Source organism: Carcharodon carcharias, chromosome 32 (genome assembly GCF_017639515.1).
Source record: "Carcharodon carcharias isolate sCarCar2 chromosome 32, sCarCar2.pri, whole genome shotgun sequence".
Classification (NCBI taxonomy): domain Eukaryota; kingdom Metazoa; phylum Chordata; class Chondrichthyes; order Lamniformes; family Lamnidae; genus Carcharodon; species Carcharodon carcharias.
This window is the reverse complement of record NC_054498.1, coordinates 13497114-13511513: the sequence shown is the minus strand read 5'-3', so window position 1 is coordinate 13511513 and position 14400 is coordinate 13497114. Positions and strand designations below refer to the sequence as shown.

The following is a 14400-nucleotide window of genomic DNA, read 5'->3' as shown; positions in this document are numbered from 1 at the left end:
TGAGACAGTCCCTCTGACCTGGGGACCCTGTCTTCCTAACTGTAAAGAAATGGGGAAAACCTAATTGGTGATGAAATAATTTATTCCTTATGTTTAAAACACTGAAGAATTCCGAAGCCAGATTGTTCTGTACATGGTGAATTGGGTTGCCACCTGATTCTTCTTTCCACTTGTGTCTGGATGCTCTTCCAGAGGGCTTTATCAAAAAGAAAAAAACGTCTTTCCTATTTTCTCACCTCATAAAACCTTAGGGTCACTTTGGTACATTGTTCCGCTGGTGCAGCCATCTATCTGTCACCAAGCACAATTAATAATCCATTGTATCCGAACCTTGACTATGAGTGTCAATACACTTCACACAACCAATAATAAAGTGATAATGTTACCTTAAGTTTTCACATACCTATGTCAGAGGTCACTGGATAGTGATCAGGGGTGTTGAAGGCAATTGTAGCATCCCATAGTAATTACACAACTGAGGTGAGCTAACTGTAAAATTGGGGATCAAACCTCTCTGCTTGCTGAGCTAGGTATTTTATTTGCATTTGGGAGCTATCAGAGGAGCTTTCAATATTGATTTGATTGATGTTTGCCTCAGTAATTCCAACGAGAGCAGTTGAAAATTTCTTGGGCACAATATGATTGGTTAGATTTTATGATCAGGAAATCATATTTAACAAATCTATTAGATAGAGTTCTTTACGAGTGTAACTAGCTGGGTAGATAAGGGGGAACCAGTGGATATAACACACAGATTTTCAGAAAGAATTCGATAAGATGGCCACACAATAGGCTGTTTCACAAGATTTAAACTCACAGGATTGGGGGTAATTTATTAGCGTCAATTGAGAATTGATGAACTGACAGAAAAGAGAGAGGAGAAATAAACAAGCCATTTCCAGATGTGTAACTACTGGGGTGTTGCAATTTACCACCTATATTGTTACAACTGGTCCCTGGATGAGGTCCCCACTTGTTAAATTCCCAGACAAGATCCCCAAATTTTTAGGACTGGGATGGGACCCCAATTTGTTATGACCCAGGGTGAGGAGGAATGAGCTGGCTCCCCTTCTTCATTCAACCACCTCGGTTGGTCACAACAAGGTTAATTTAAAAATATCCTTTCCCCGGTCCAAATATATTTACTTTTTACCCATTTTTCCCTGTGTATTCCCATGATGGTAAATAGTCATCTTGCATTCATATCAGAACTACTTACACATTCTGAGGTATAAATGGATTTTTGGATGACTGCTGAGATGTGCAAATCAGTCTTTTGTCTCTGTAACCACAGGAGGTTAAAGTTCAGTCTTTTGCATCTTTCCTATCTCCTTTCAAGTGTCGCTGCTTGAAGAAGGTGTGACATTCCATGTTCTCTCAGGCAGGTCTGTCAGTATAATCCATAAAGGAATTTTCCAGCAAGTGGTCACTTTACATTATCAGCCATCTTTTGCTCAGTGTCTTTGCTTGTATTTCCTTTAAACAAAACATAGGTCCTCCTTAAAAAGCTCAGCATGTCTGTAAGTAATTTGTGGCTGTAATCTGCTTTTCATGATAATATCAATAATTTAAGTGAAGGGAAGGAGATAAAAAAATCCATTTGCTGATGATAAAAACTAAGTGGGAAAGTAAGCAGTGAGGAGGATGTAAGGAGGCTGCAAAGATTGTGGACCAGTTAAGTGATTGGTCAAGAAAGTGGCATAAAATGTAATAGGTTGGTTAGGGTATAATGTGGGAAAGTGTGGACTTATCCACTTTGATAGGAAGAATGGAAAAGTAGAACTTTTTTTTTTAAAGAGTGCGAGTTTAGGAAATATTGGGATTCTGAGGGATTTGGGTATCCTTATAAAAGATAATCACAAACTTAACAAGCAAGTTAACATACAATTTGCTTTTTCGAATTGTGTGTTAACCTTTATTAGAAGGGTGATGTTGTTTGACGAATCGCAGGACATCCTCTTGCTCTTAGGATCTTTGACATCCGACCGCACAGGTAACCAGGACCCTACCCCCACAAAAAAACAGCACCTCCAATCTTGCAGCACTCTTTCAGTACTGCAGTGAAAGTTAGATTATTTGCTTACTTTCTTGGAGCTGTGTGACTTGAATCCATTAACTGCTGATTCAGAGATGAGAATGGTACCAGTTGAGCCAAGCTGACATATGCAGGGGAGTATGTTTATATTAAAAGTATGCATGACATTAATGGCTCATTTCTTTCAGCATGTCAGCTGTGATTCAGTTGGCAATACACTCACCTCTAAACCTTAAGTCTCTGGTTTTAAGCACTAGGGCTTGAGCACAAAATCAAGGTTGACACTCCATTGTAAAACTGAGGGAGCATTGGATGTTGGAGGTGCTGCCTTTCAGATGAGACGTCAAACCAAGGCCCCATCTTTCTGCTTGGGTAGATGTAAGAGACCCCATGGCACTTATTTCAGAGAAGAGGAGGGGGAGTTATCCCTGGTGTGCTGGCCAATATTTATCCCTCGATTAACATCACAAAAAATAGATTAGCTGGTCATTATCACATTGTTGTCTGTGGGAGTTCGCTGAACACAAGTTAGCTGCCACATTTCCTACTTTACAACACTAACTACACTTCAATAAATACTTCATTGGTTATAAAGTGCTTTGAGGCGTTTGGTGGCCATGAAATGTGCTATATTAATGCAAGTCTTTCTTCTATGCAAAAATGTGCATAAAAATAAATTGCTTATCCACAATTATCAGGTCCCTTATTAACTGGGGATGCAAAGGCTTCACGTGGAAATGGGACACGCACGCATCACACGTAACAAGTTGTCTGTGGCTTTCTATCTTTTACCCAGAGCTATTTGCTTAATCTGTAGAGGTGGAAACACATTATTCTGAATTTGTATCCAACTAGCCGCACTGTGTAGGTACTAAAACCAAAGAACATCAGTGCTCGGGTCAGACTACACCTTAATTGAGGTGACCAGTTTTAGTTATGGAAGAACAGAGGGAATATTCACACCCTGGAGATGGCCCAAGTGGGGAGCTGAGACCAATCCCTAGCAATAGAGCACTGGATTATGAAGAGCCAGTGGAGGATCTTGGCCTTTCCATCATGGAAAGGATACAACTAATAGGTGCACTCAGAGATTCCTAAGGTGGTAAATGGTACAGAAGACGTAAAACTGGGCCATTACTTCAAGGTAAACCATGAGGACAATGGGACAGAGATTCAAACTGGCAAAAGATAAATATAGGACTGATAAGGGAGTTCATTTAAGGGAAATGGAAGCAAAGTTTTATGCAGTCATTTAAGAAACTGGATGCTGTGATGGAGGAGTATAGGTTATGTTTGGATGGATATGGTAGGGTGGGTTGAATGGGCTTTGCCATTCTCATCTATCTTCTGATTGGAATTGATTTTGCTTTTGAACTGAGGCTAAAGTGCAACGTTTCCCTATGAGATTAACTACTTGTCATATCTCTTATAGGGATCATACCTGGAAATCAAAAAACAAATGGACAAGTTGGACCCTCTGGCTCACCCATTGCTGCAATGGTATCTCAGTATTATTGTGTGTTTGTGTAGTGCCTTTTCATATTGCACACATAGTGCCATTATATTGCTTAACATCTTTTCCACTCATACGATGCATGCCATCTATTTGTGTATTGAAAGGTATTTTTGAGGACAGGAAGATTGAACTACCAGCCATCTCACAATAATTGTAACATAAATGAAAGGGAACTGTGCCCAGTTGCAAAATGAATCCAGCAACATAGGAACAGGCCATTCAGCCAGTCAAGTCTGCTCTGCCATTCAATTACATTGTGGCTGATCATCTACCCCAGTGTCACTTTTCCGCTCTATCTCCATATCCCTTGATGTCATTAGTCTCCAGAAACCTATCGATCTCTGTTTTGAACATGCTCAGTGATTGAGCTTCCAGAGCACACTGCGGTAGAGAATTCCAGAGATTCACCACCCTCTGAGTGAAGAAATTCCTCCTCATCTCAGTCTTAAATGGCCTGCCTCTTATCCTGAGACTATGTCACCAGCCAGGGGAAGCATCTCATCTGCATCCACCCTGTCATGCCCTGTAAGAATTTTGTAAGTCTCAATGAGGTCACCCCTCATTCTTCGAAACACCGGGCAATACCAACCCAGTCTCCCCAATCTCTCCCCATAAAACAATCCAGGGATTAGTCTAGTGAACCTCCATTGCAAACCCTCTATGGAAAGTATATCTCTGCTTAGATAAGGGGACCAAAACTGTGCATAATACTCAGTGAGGTCTCACCAAGACTCTATATAACTGCAGAAAGACATCTTTACTCCTGTACTGAAATCCCCTTGTGATGAAGGCCAACATATCATTTGCCTTCCTGATTGCTTGCTGCACCTGGATGCTAACTTTTAGTGACTCATGAACAAGGGCACCCAGGTCCCTTTGGACACCTGCACTTCCCAATCTCTCACTATTTAAGAAATATTCTGCCTTGCTGTTTTTCTGTCAAAGTTAATAACAACACTTATTCACATTATATTTCATCTGTCATGTTCTGAGCCTGTCTAAATCCTCTTGAAGCCCCTTTGCATCCTCCTCATACCTTACATCCCACCTAGTTTGTCGTCATCAGCAAATTTGGAAAAATTATAATTGGTCCCCACAAACAAATCATTTATATAGATTGTGAGCAATCATTGACCTGGCACTGAACCTTGCGGTACCTCACCAGTAACAGTCTGCCATCCTGAAAATGATCCGTTTATTCCTACTCTCTGCTTTCTGTCTGTTAACCAATTCTCAATTGATAGTAGTATATTTCCCCAAATCCGATGCGTTCTAATTTTATTTACTAGCTTCCAACTGTGTTGGACCTTATAAAAAGACCATAAGATGTAGGAGCAGAAGTAGGCCATTTCGCCCATCAAGCCTGCTCCACCACTCAATGAGATCATGGCTGATCTGATGATCCTCAACTCCACTTTCCTGCCTTTTCCCCGTAACCCTTGATTCCCTTCCTGATTAAAAATGTGTCTATCTCAGCCTTGAATCTACTTAATGACCCAACCTCAACATCCCTCTGTGGTAAAGAATTCCACTGATTCACTACCCTTTGAGAGAAGAATTTCCTCCTCATCTCTGTCTTAAATGGGCGACCCCTTACTCTGAGATTGTGCCCTCTGGTCCGAGACTCTCCCACAAAGGGAAACAACCTCTCAGCATCTACCCTGTCAAGCCCCCTAAGAATCTTACATGTTTCAGTAAGGTCTCCTCTCACTCTTCTAAACTCCAATGAGTACTGACCCAACCTACTCAACCTCTCCTCATAAGAAAATCTCTCCATACCCCAGATCAACTTAGTGAATCTTCTCAAGACTGCCTCCAATGCCAGTATATCTTTCCTTAAGATAAGGGGACCAAAACTGTTCACAGTATTCTAGGTGTGGTCTAACTAGTGCCTTGTGTTGTCTTGGCAAGATTTCCCTATTTTTAAACTCCATTTCCTTTGAAATAAAGGCCAACATTTTATTTGCCTTCACTATTACCTGCTGAACTTGTATGCTAACTTTTTGTGATTCATGCATGAGGATCCCCAAATCCCTCTGTGCTGCAGCTTTCTGCAGTCTTTCTCCATTTAAATAACATTCAGCTCCTCTATTCTTTCTGCCAAAGAGCATAACCTCACATTTCCCCACATTATATTCCATCTGCCATGTTTTTGCCCACTCACTTAATCTGTCTATACCCCTCTGCAGACTCTTTGTGTCACCCTCACCACTTGCTTTCCCACCTATTTTTGTGTCATCCGCAAACTTGGTGATAGTACATTCACTTCCCTCATCCAAGTCATTATTATATATTGTAAATAACTGTGGCCCCAGCACTGATCCCTGTGGCACTCCACTAGGTTGCCATCCTGAAAATGCCCCCCTTATCCTAACTCTGTCTTCTATTAGTTAGCCAATTCTCTATCCATGCTGATATATTACCTCCAACACCATGGGCTCTTATGAAGTAGTCTCATGTGCAGTACCCTACCAAATGCCTTTTGGAAATCCAAACATAATACATCTATTGGTTCCCCTTTATCCTGCTTGTTACCTCCTCAAAGAATTCTAATAAATTTGTTAGGCATGATATCCCCTTCATAAAGCCATGCTGACTCTGCTTGATTAGATTATGTATTTTTAAATGCTCTGCTATTACATCCTTTATAATAGACTGTAACATTTTCCCAATGACAAATGTTAAACTGGCTTATAGTTACCTGTTTTTTGTCTCCCTCCCTTTTTAAATGAGGGTGTTACATTGGCAGTTTTCCAATCTTCTGGGACTTTTCCAGAATTTAAGGATTCTTGGACGATTACTACCAGTGCATCCATTATCTCTGTAGCTACTTCTTTTAATATCCTAGGATGCAACCCATCAGGTCCAGGGGACTTATCGGCCTTTATCCCCATTAGTTTCCCTAGTACTTTTTCTGTAATGATAGTTGTTGTATTTGTTTCCTCCCCTGCTTTTGCCCCTTGATTATTTAGTATTTTTGGAACACTATTAGTGTCTTCTACCATGAAGACCGATGCAACTCCTCTGCCATTTCCTAGTTCCCCATAATTATTTCCCCAGTCTCGTTCTCTAAGGGGCCTATATTCACTTTGGCCTCTCTCTTTTTATATATTTAAAGAAGCTCTTACTGTCCATTTATATATTACTTGCTAGTTTACCCTCAAAGTTTATTGTCTTCTCTTCGTTTTTTTTTGGTCATCTTATGTTGGTTTTAAAAATTTTCCCAATCCTCTGGTTTACCACTAATCTTTCCCACATTATATGTTTTTTCTTTCAATTTGATACAATCCTTAACTTCTTTGGTTAAGCGTGGTTGGTGTATCCCCTTCCCAGAATCCTTCTTCCTCACTGGGATATATCTTTGTTGTGACTCATGAACTACTTCTTAAATGTCTGTCATTGTTCATCAACCATATATTTTGCTAAACTCCTTTCCCAATCCACTCCAGCCAACTCTGCCCTCATTCCTTTGTAATCACCCCTCTTTAAGTTTAGCACAGTTGTTTCTGACCCAAGTTTCTCACTCTCAAACTGAATGCTAAATTCTGCCATGTTATGGTCACTGTTTCCTAGGGGATCTTTTACTCTGAGATAATTTATTAAACCTGCCTCATTACATATTAACAGATCCAAAATAGCCTGATCCCTGTTTGGATCCACAACATATTGTCCTAGGAAACTGTCCCGAATACACTCAATGAATTCTGGCTTGTGGCTACCTCTGCCAATTTGATTTTCCCAATCTACATGAAGATTAAAGTCACCCATGATTAATGTACTGTCTTTTTTACATGCCCTCTTTATCTTGTGATTTATTCTCTGTCCTACAGTATAGCCACTGTTAGGGGGCCTAAAGACTACTCCCACCAGTGTCATCTTCCCCTGGTTATTTCTTACCTCCACCCATATGGATTTTACATCTTCCAATTCAAGATCATTTCTTGTTATTTTACTTATTCTATCTTGTACTAACAAAGCTACCCCACCACCCTTTCCTTCCTGCCTGCCCTTTCGAAAAGTCACATACCCCTGAATATTTAGTTCCCAGCTTTGACCTCCTTGTAACCATATCTCCATAATGGCTATAGGATCATACCCATTAACCTCTATTTGTGCCGTTAATTTATTTATTTTGTTCCGACTGCTACATGCTTTTAAGTAAAGAGCCATTAATTTTGCTTTTTTTAATGATTCTTTCCCCCTTTGACCCTATTTGCTGCTTTTTATTAATGTTTGTACACTGTCCCTTCCCGTCATACCCTGGGTATCATTACCTAAATAGCTGCCCTGCAATGTTGCCATATCCTTTTGCTTTGTAAGTGTACATATCTCCTCTCCAGAACCTCCCCACCACCACACCCCTGTATTTACTTTAAAGCCCTCTCTACAGCTCCAGTTATTTGATTCACCAAGACACTGGTCCCTGCACAGTTCAAGTGACACCTGTCCCATCGGAACAGCTCCCTTCTAACCCAGTACTGGTGCCAGTGCCCCATGAACTAAAACCCATTCTTCCCACACCAATCTTTGAGCCACACATTTAACTCCTTGACTTTATTTACCAGTTTGCTCAGGCAGTAATCCCAAGATTATTACCGTGGTGGTTCTGCTTTTTAATTTAGCTCCGAACTGTTCAAATTCTTTCAGCAGAACCTCCTTTCTAGTCCTATCAATGTCGTTGGTACCAGTGTTGGTGATGACAACTGGATCCCTCCCCTCCCCCCTCCAAGTTTCTCTCCAGAGGAGGATGAGTGAACTGACCACAGCACTGGAGGAGGAAATAGGAATGTAGTAATGGTAGGGGACAGTATAATTAGGGAGAAAGATACCGTTTTCCCCCTGTGCCATGGCCAGTTCACTCATCCTTCTCGCAGTCTCCGCTCTCACCCACACAGCTTGCAAGAACCTCGTAATTGTTGGACAATTGCAGGGGCTGAGGCTCCTTGAACACTACCCCCTGGGTCCCCATACCCACCTCACCTGCACTCACACCCTTCTGTCCCTGATCACAGACCAAATTTGAATTACATAATCTGAGGGGTGTGACCACCTCTTGGAGCAGAGTGTCCAGGTAACTTTCCCCCTCCCTGATGTGGCGCAACACCTGCAACTCAGAGCCCAGCTTTTTAATTCGGATCCGAAGCTCCTCGAGCTGCAAACACTTGGTACAGATGTGTTCACTCTGGATCACCTTGGCGTCCAGCAGCTCCCACATGCTGCAGCAGCAACACATCAATCGTCTTGCCGTCGCTATTGTGTTTTATTTAATTTATTAATTAATTACTCTAGTATCCCTGCTCTTTACACTTTATTGTAATTAATTTATTTTTACACCAGTATCGATCTTAAACTTAACAAGCTATTTTTAAGAAAAAGAGAGAAAAAAAAGACTAGAGACCTAAACACAAACTAAAGGCATTACTTTTACTTTAAAGACTAGGAATACTCACCAATCCCACTCATCAATCAGCTGCTTTCCCTGCATTCGCATCACATTGTGGTTCGTGATGTCACTCTGCCGCTGGTCTCTCTGAGGTTAGGCCTCTCAATCCGCAGCTTTTATCCTCTCTGGCTCACCTCTCGCTCAAGATATACTATTTTGAGTGTTAGGAATAGAATAAACCTTAATCACTTACCAGGCACTCACCAATTAACCAGCTTCTTCTCCTGTAGCAGAGTGAGGATCAATTCTTGGAGGCTGAAAATGTTTAGGAAAAAGCAGCCAAACACGTCTTTCCCTTCCTCCCCCTACTCCCTGAAGTGCTCAACTCCAGCACTCTATTTCTAAATTGCACTTGAGTGCTAAGTTGCACTAAATTGGCTACTTATATATGCTTCTAACTCTTGTAGACTATGTAGTATTTCTTTAAATACTAGCCATTGCCTGTCTACCGCCAAATCTTTTAGTATATTTTCCCAATCAACCAGAGCCAACTTGCCCCTTCTAGCTTCCTAATTTATTTCCTTCAGATTTAAGACCCTGATTTCAAAATGAACTATATTGAATTCAAACTTAATGCAAAATTCAATCATATTATGGTCACTGTTTCCCAAAGGCTCCTTTACAGCAAGGTTATTAACTAGCCCTTTCTCATTACACAACACTAGATCCAAAATAGCCCAATCCCTAGTTGGCTCTTCAACAAACTCCAGAAACCCATCTCGTACACACTCCAGGAGTTCCTCCTCTATAGATTAGTGCTGATTTGGTTAACCCAGTCTATGTGTAAATTGAAGTTGCCAATTATTACTGTATTATCCACATTACATGCATCTGATTTCCTGATTTATACCATGTCCAACATTAGCAGTATGGCTTGGTGGCCAATAAACAACCCCCACCAATGTTTGGTCTCCCTTAGGTAGGAAGGGGGATGAGGCCCTGAAAACAATTTCAGGGAGCTAGGGAGGAGATTGAAAAGCAGGACCTCTAAAGCAGTAATCTCAGGATTACTTACAATCCCACATGCTAGTGAGCATTGAAATAGGAGTATTGAGCAATTGAACGTGTGGCTGGAGAACTGGTGTAGGAGGGAGTGCATCAGATTTCTGAGGCAATGGGACCGGTTCTGGGGCAGGTGAGGCCTGTGTAAGATGGACGGGCTGCATCTTAACCAGACTGGGACTTACATCCTCTCAGGGAGATTTGCTCATGCAGTTGGGGAGGGTTTAAACTAGATTGGCAGGGGGATGGGAAACAAAATGAGCTCAGACTAAAGGGAAGCAAAACTGGTAGAAGGAAGTAGAAAGGTAGAAAGCAAATATAGAAGACAGACGAAGCACAGACAAGCATCAAATATGATCAGAATAGAGAATAATGTTAAAAAAGCTGATTTAAAGGCACTCTATCTGAATGCACGTGGTATTCGCAAAAAGGTTGATGATTTGAGGGCACAAACTGAGGTCAATGGGTATGATTTAAAATGCCATTATGGAGACATGACTGGAGGATGACCAAGGTCGGGAACTGAATATCCAAGGATATTTGGCATTTAGGAAGGATGGGCAAAAAGGAAAAGGAGATGGGGTAGCACTCTTAATAAGGGACGAGATCAGTACTTTCATAAGAGAGGATCTTAGATCAAAGGATCAAGATGTAGAATTGGTTCGGGTGAAGCTAAGAAACAGCAAGGGGGAGCAAACATTGGTGGGGGTTCTTTATTGTCCATCAAGCTAGCTGACAAGTGGCAAGTAACATTCATGCCACGTAAGTGCCAGTCAATGACCATCTCCGACGAGAGAATCGAACCATCGCCCCTTTACATTCCATGGCATCACCATCACTGAATCCCCCAGTATCAATATCCTGTTACCATTGACCAGAAGCTGAACTGGACTAGCTATATAAATATCGTAGTCACAAAAGCAGTTCAGAGGCTAGAAATGCTGCAGCGAGTAACTCACCTCCTCACTCCCTACAGCCTGTCTACCATCTACAAGGCACAAGTCAGGAGTGCGATAGAATACTTCCCACTTGCCTGCATGAGTGCAGCTCCCACAACACTCAAGAAGCTCGACACCATCCAGGACTAAGCAGCCCGCTTGATTGGCACCACATCCACAAACATTCACTCCCTCCACCTCCAACACACAGAAGCAGCTGTGTGTGTACCACCTACAAGATGCACTGCAGGAACTCACCAAGCCTCCATAGACAGCACATTCCAAACCCACGACCACTACCATCTAGAAGGGCAAGGGCAGCAGACATATGGGAACACCACCACCTGGAAGTTCCCCTCCAAGACACTCACCATTCTGATTTGGAAATATATTGTTGTACTATCATTGTCGCTGAGCCAAAATCCTGGAACTCCCCCCACCCCCCTCCCAATAGAACTCTGGATGTAGCTACAGTACATAGACTGCAGTGGTTCAAGAAGGCAGCCCACCACCAGCTTCTCAAGGGCAATTAGGGATGCAATAAATGCTGGCCTACCCAGCGATGTCCATATCCATGAATGAATAGTAAAAACCATTACGGGTTCACTTCTTTCCCCTGAATCCCCACTACTCACTCTGTCTCCATCTCACTCAGGCATAGTCTCCTGACCATGCATCCCTTACTAACCGTGCAGTTTTAAAAGCCTGACTCTTATATAGACCCCCTGATTAGTTGGAGTTCAGCATCTTGGTGAGACTTAATGAAAGATTCATCAAAACATGTTGGCAGGCTGCTTTTAACTAACTGTTTGAAAGCTTAGAATCTATGGAAGACTGACAAGGGTCAACAAGAATATAGATATTGAGCCACCAACAAATTGAATTTATAGAGTGCTTTAACTCAACAAAACGTCTCAAGGTGCCCTATAAGAGCGCTATAAGGCAACGCCAGATAAGGAGATATTAGAGTAGGTGGCCAATAACTTGGTAAGATAGTTAGGTTTTGAGAAGTGTTTTAAAGAAGGGGAGAAAGGTAGAGAGGGAAGAGGTTTATGGAGGGAACTCCAGAGCTTAGGGCCATGGCAGCTGAAGGTGCAATCACCAATGGCGGCGCGATTAAAATCAGAAATGCCCAAGCAGCCAAAATTGGAGGAGCACAGACACCTCTAGAGGGTTGTGCAACTGGAAGAGAATACACTGGCAGGGAGGGATGAGGGATTTGAAAATGAGGATGAGAGTTTTAAAATTGAGGCATTGCTTAATGGGGAGCCAATGTGGGTGAGCAGGACTTGGCGCGAGATAGGACATGGGCAGAGGGTTTGGATGACCTTAAGTTTGAGGAAGGTAGAGTATAGGAGGCCGGCCAGGAGAGCATTGAAATCGTCAGGTTTAGAGGAATGAAGGATGAGGGATTCAGCAGCTGAAGAACTGAGGCAGGGATGAAGTCAGGTGACTTACGAAGATGGAGGTGGTACGCCTTAGTGATGGAGCAAATAGGTGATCGGAACCAGGTGGTCAGTTTACAGCTCGACATTGGGCTGGATTTGGGGCTCCTCGGCCAGCAGTTTTGAAGGTGAAGAACATGTAAAATCCAATGGCTGGTCTTCTGTCCCCTACCTGCCCGCCCATCGTCCCCCTCCCCCCAGCCCTGTCTGAAATTTTACAGGAGCAGGGGGGACATCAGGCAGCCAGTTAATAACCACTTATGGGCCTCATCTTGCCACTGGTGGTATTTTACTGCCCACACCTAACAGTTTTAGCTGCGCAGGCTTGTGTTGGGCAAGTGGGGAGCCTCCTTTGCCGATCTCCTGAGTCCATTAGAGGCAGCCCCACTTCAAGGCCATCTTCACTCTTTAACCCTTCCACTCCCCACCTCCCACCAATGGCCTCTTGAACCCTGCCTCCCAACCTCCCTCATCCGCCTTGTCCCCCCACCTCACTGAGACCCCCCCCCAACCCCAGGCTTACCTGGGCTCCTTGGCGTGGTGGGACTGCCTATGGTCCCAGCACTGGCCACTGCCCCCAGCTGGCACTGACCTGAATGGCTGGCAGCTCTTGAGGCAGGTCTTCCTCCTGAGAAAGGGGTACAAGCCTCACCTTAAAGCGATTTAATGCTGCTCCTAGCGAGCTGCTGGGATTGCCGGTGTTCATTACCCACCCACCCCGCCCTCCCCGACTTATTAGCCGGGGGGTCAGGGACTACAGAGCTCTGTCAAATCCAGCCCAAGGAGTAAGAAATCTGCTGCAACTGTTTTGTATCTACCTGAAATAGATAAAAGAAGCTTTGTTTATTATTGTCTAATCAAACCAGGCTTACTGTGTCATCTCAGAAATCATAGAACCCTACAGCACAGGAGGAGGCCATTCTGCCCACCAGGCCTCTGCTAGCTTCTTGAAAGAGCTCTCCAATTAGTTTCACTCCCCTGCTTTTTCCTGCCACGAGATCTCTTATAAATTTGGCTTCAAATACTTTCAGTGAAAATATGCGCACCAATCCGTTTTCTCATTCCAGCAAATATTTTCTACCCCTGCAGCACTGGCAGATATCCTGCCTACACTTGGGACATTGAAGACCCAGTGCCACATTTTATTTCAGATATAAAATGGACATGGATCCAAAGTCAGGCATTTCAGCTGCATTCTGCCCACCACCCTGAAATTTAAAATGTCATTTGCCGACTATTAATTTAACTCGGAGATTTTTGACTCAGCTACAATGCTGCACCTTGGATTCATACAATGGGTAACTGAAGTGTGGCCCGGAGGGGACAGATGAGGTTAGCAGTTGATGTCACAGCCACGTGCCAGACCCTGGACTTAAAATGCTAGGAAATAACTGTGGCCAGAATTTTACCTTTGGTGTGTGAGCACACGCCCGACACGCCCGAACATAACATGATGCGCGATGATGTCAGGCGTGTGTCCCGACATCAGCGCACACTCGCGTGATGTTTTGTTCGGCGAGCGGCGCTGGAGTCAGCTGCGTGCCCGCCGATAATTGGGAGGCCAGTTAAGGCCATTAACTAGGTAATTAACTTGAAGTTTAAGCTGCCCGCCCAACCTACAGTTGGCGGGCAGGCGAAAAGGCCAAGCGGCCTTTACATTTTTTAGGAAACCTCATCCACAGGCGGGATGAGGTTTCCTAAAGCTAATACACATTAAATGAAAACTTTATTTTGCAATTAAAAACATGTTCCATCTCATGTGACACAGTCACACAAGGGCACATGTTTCATTAAATTTTTGTTGTATTTTTTAAACAAGTGCTTCAGCCTCCCTGAGGCAGCTCTGTGCTCTTTTGCGCGCATGTGTGAACTGCGCGCTGGACCCGGCTCCCCCTCCCTCCCCCCGCCGCCCGCACAGGCTGCCCTCAGCGCTGCCGCTCGCGAGATCCATGCAGGGTGGGCCTTAACTGCGCCCGCGTGAAATCGCGGAGCCGAGCCGATCGCGGGCGGCAGCCAGATAT

General features: G+C 43.4%; 1 protein-coding gene across 1 annotated transcript in view; it reads left to right on the top strand.

Moving 5' to 3' along the window:
* The window catches only part of LOC121272058 (protein mono-ADP-ribosyltransferase PARP6), a 95280-nt gene that overhangs the window by 50745 nt on the left and 30135 nt on the right, over window positions 1–14400 (top strand). Inside the window, exon 15 of the mRNA XM_041178468.1 lies at window positions 3468–3535. Coding sequence (XP_041034402.1) covers window positions 3468–3535 — 68 coding nt within the window. The remainder of the gene's footprint in view (window positions 1–3467; window positions 3536–14400) is intronic.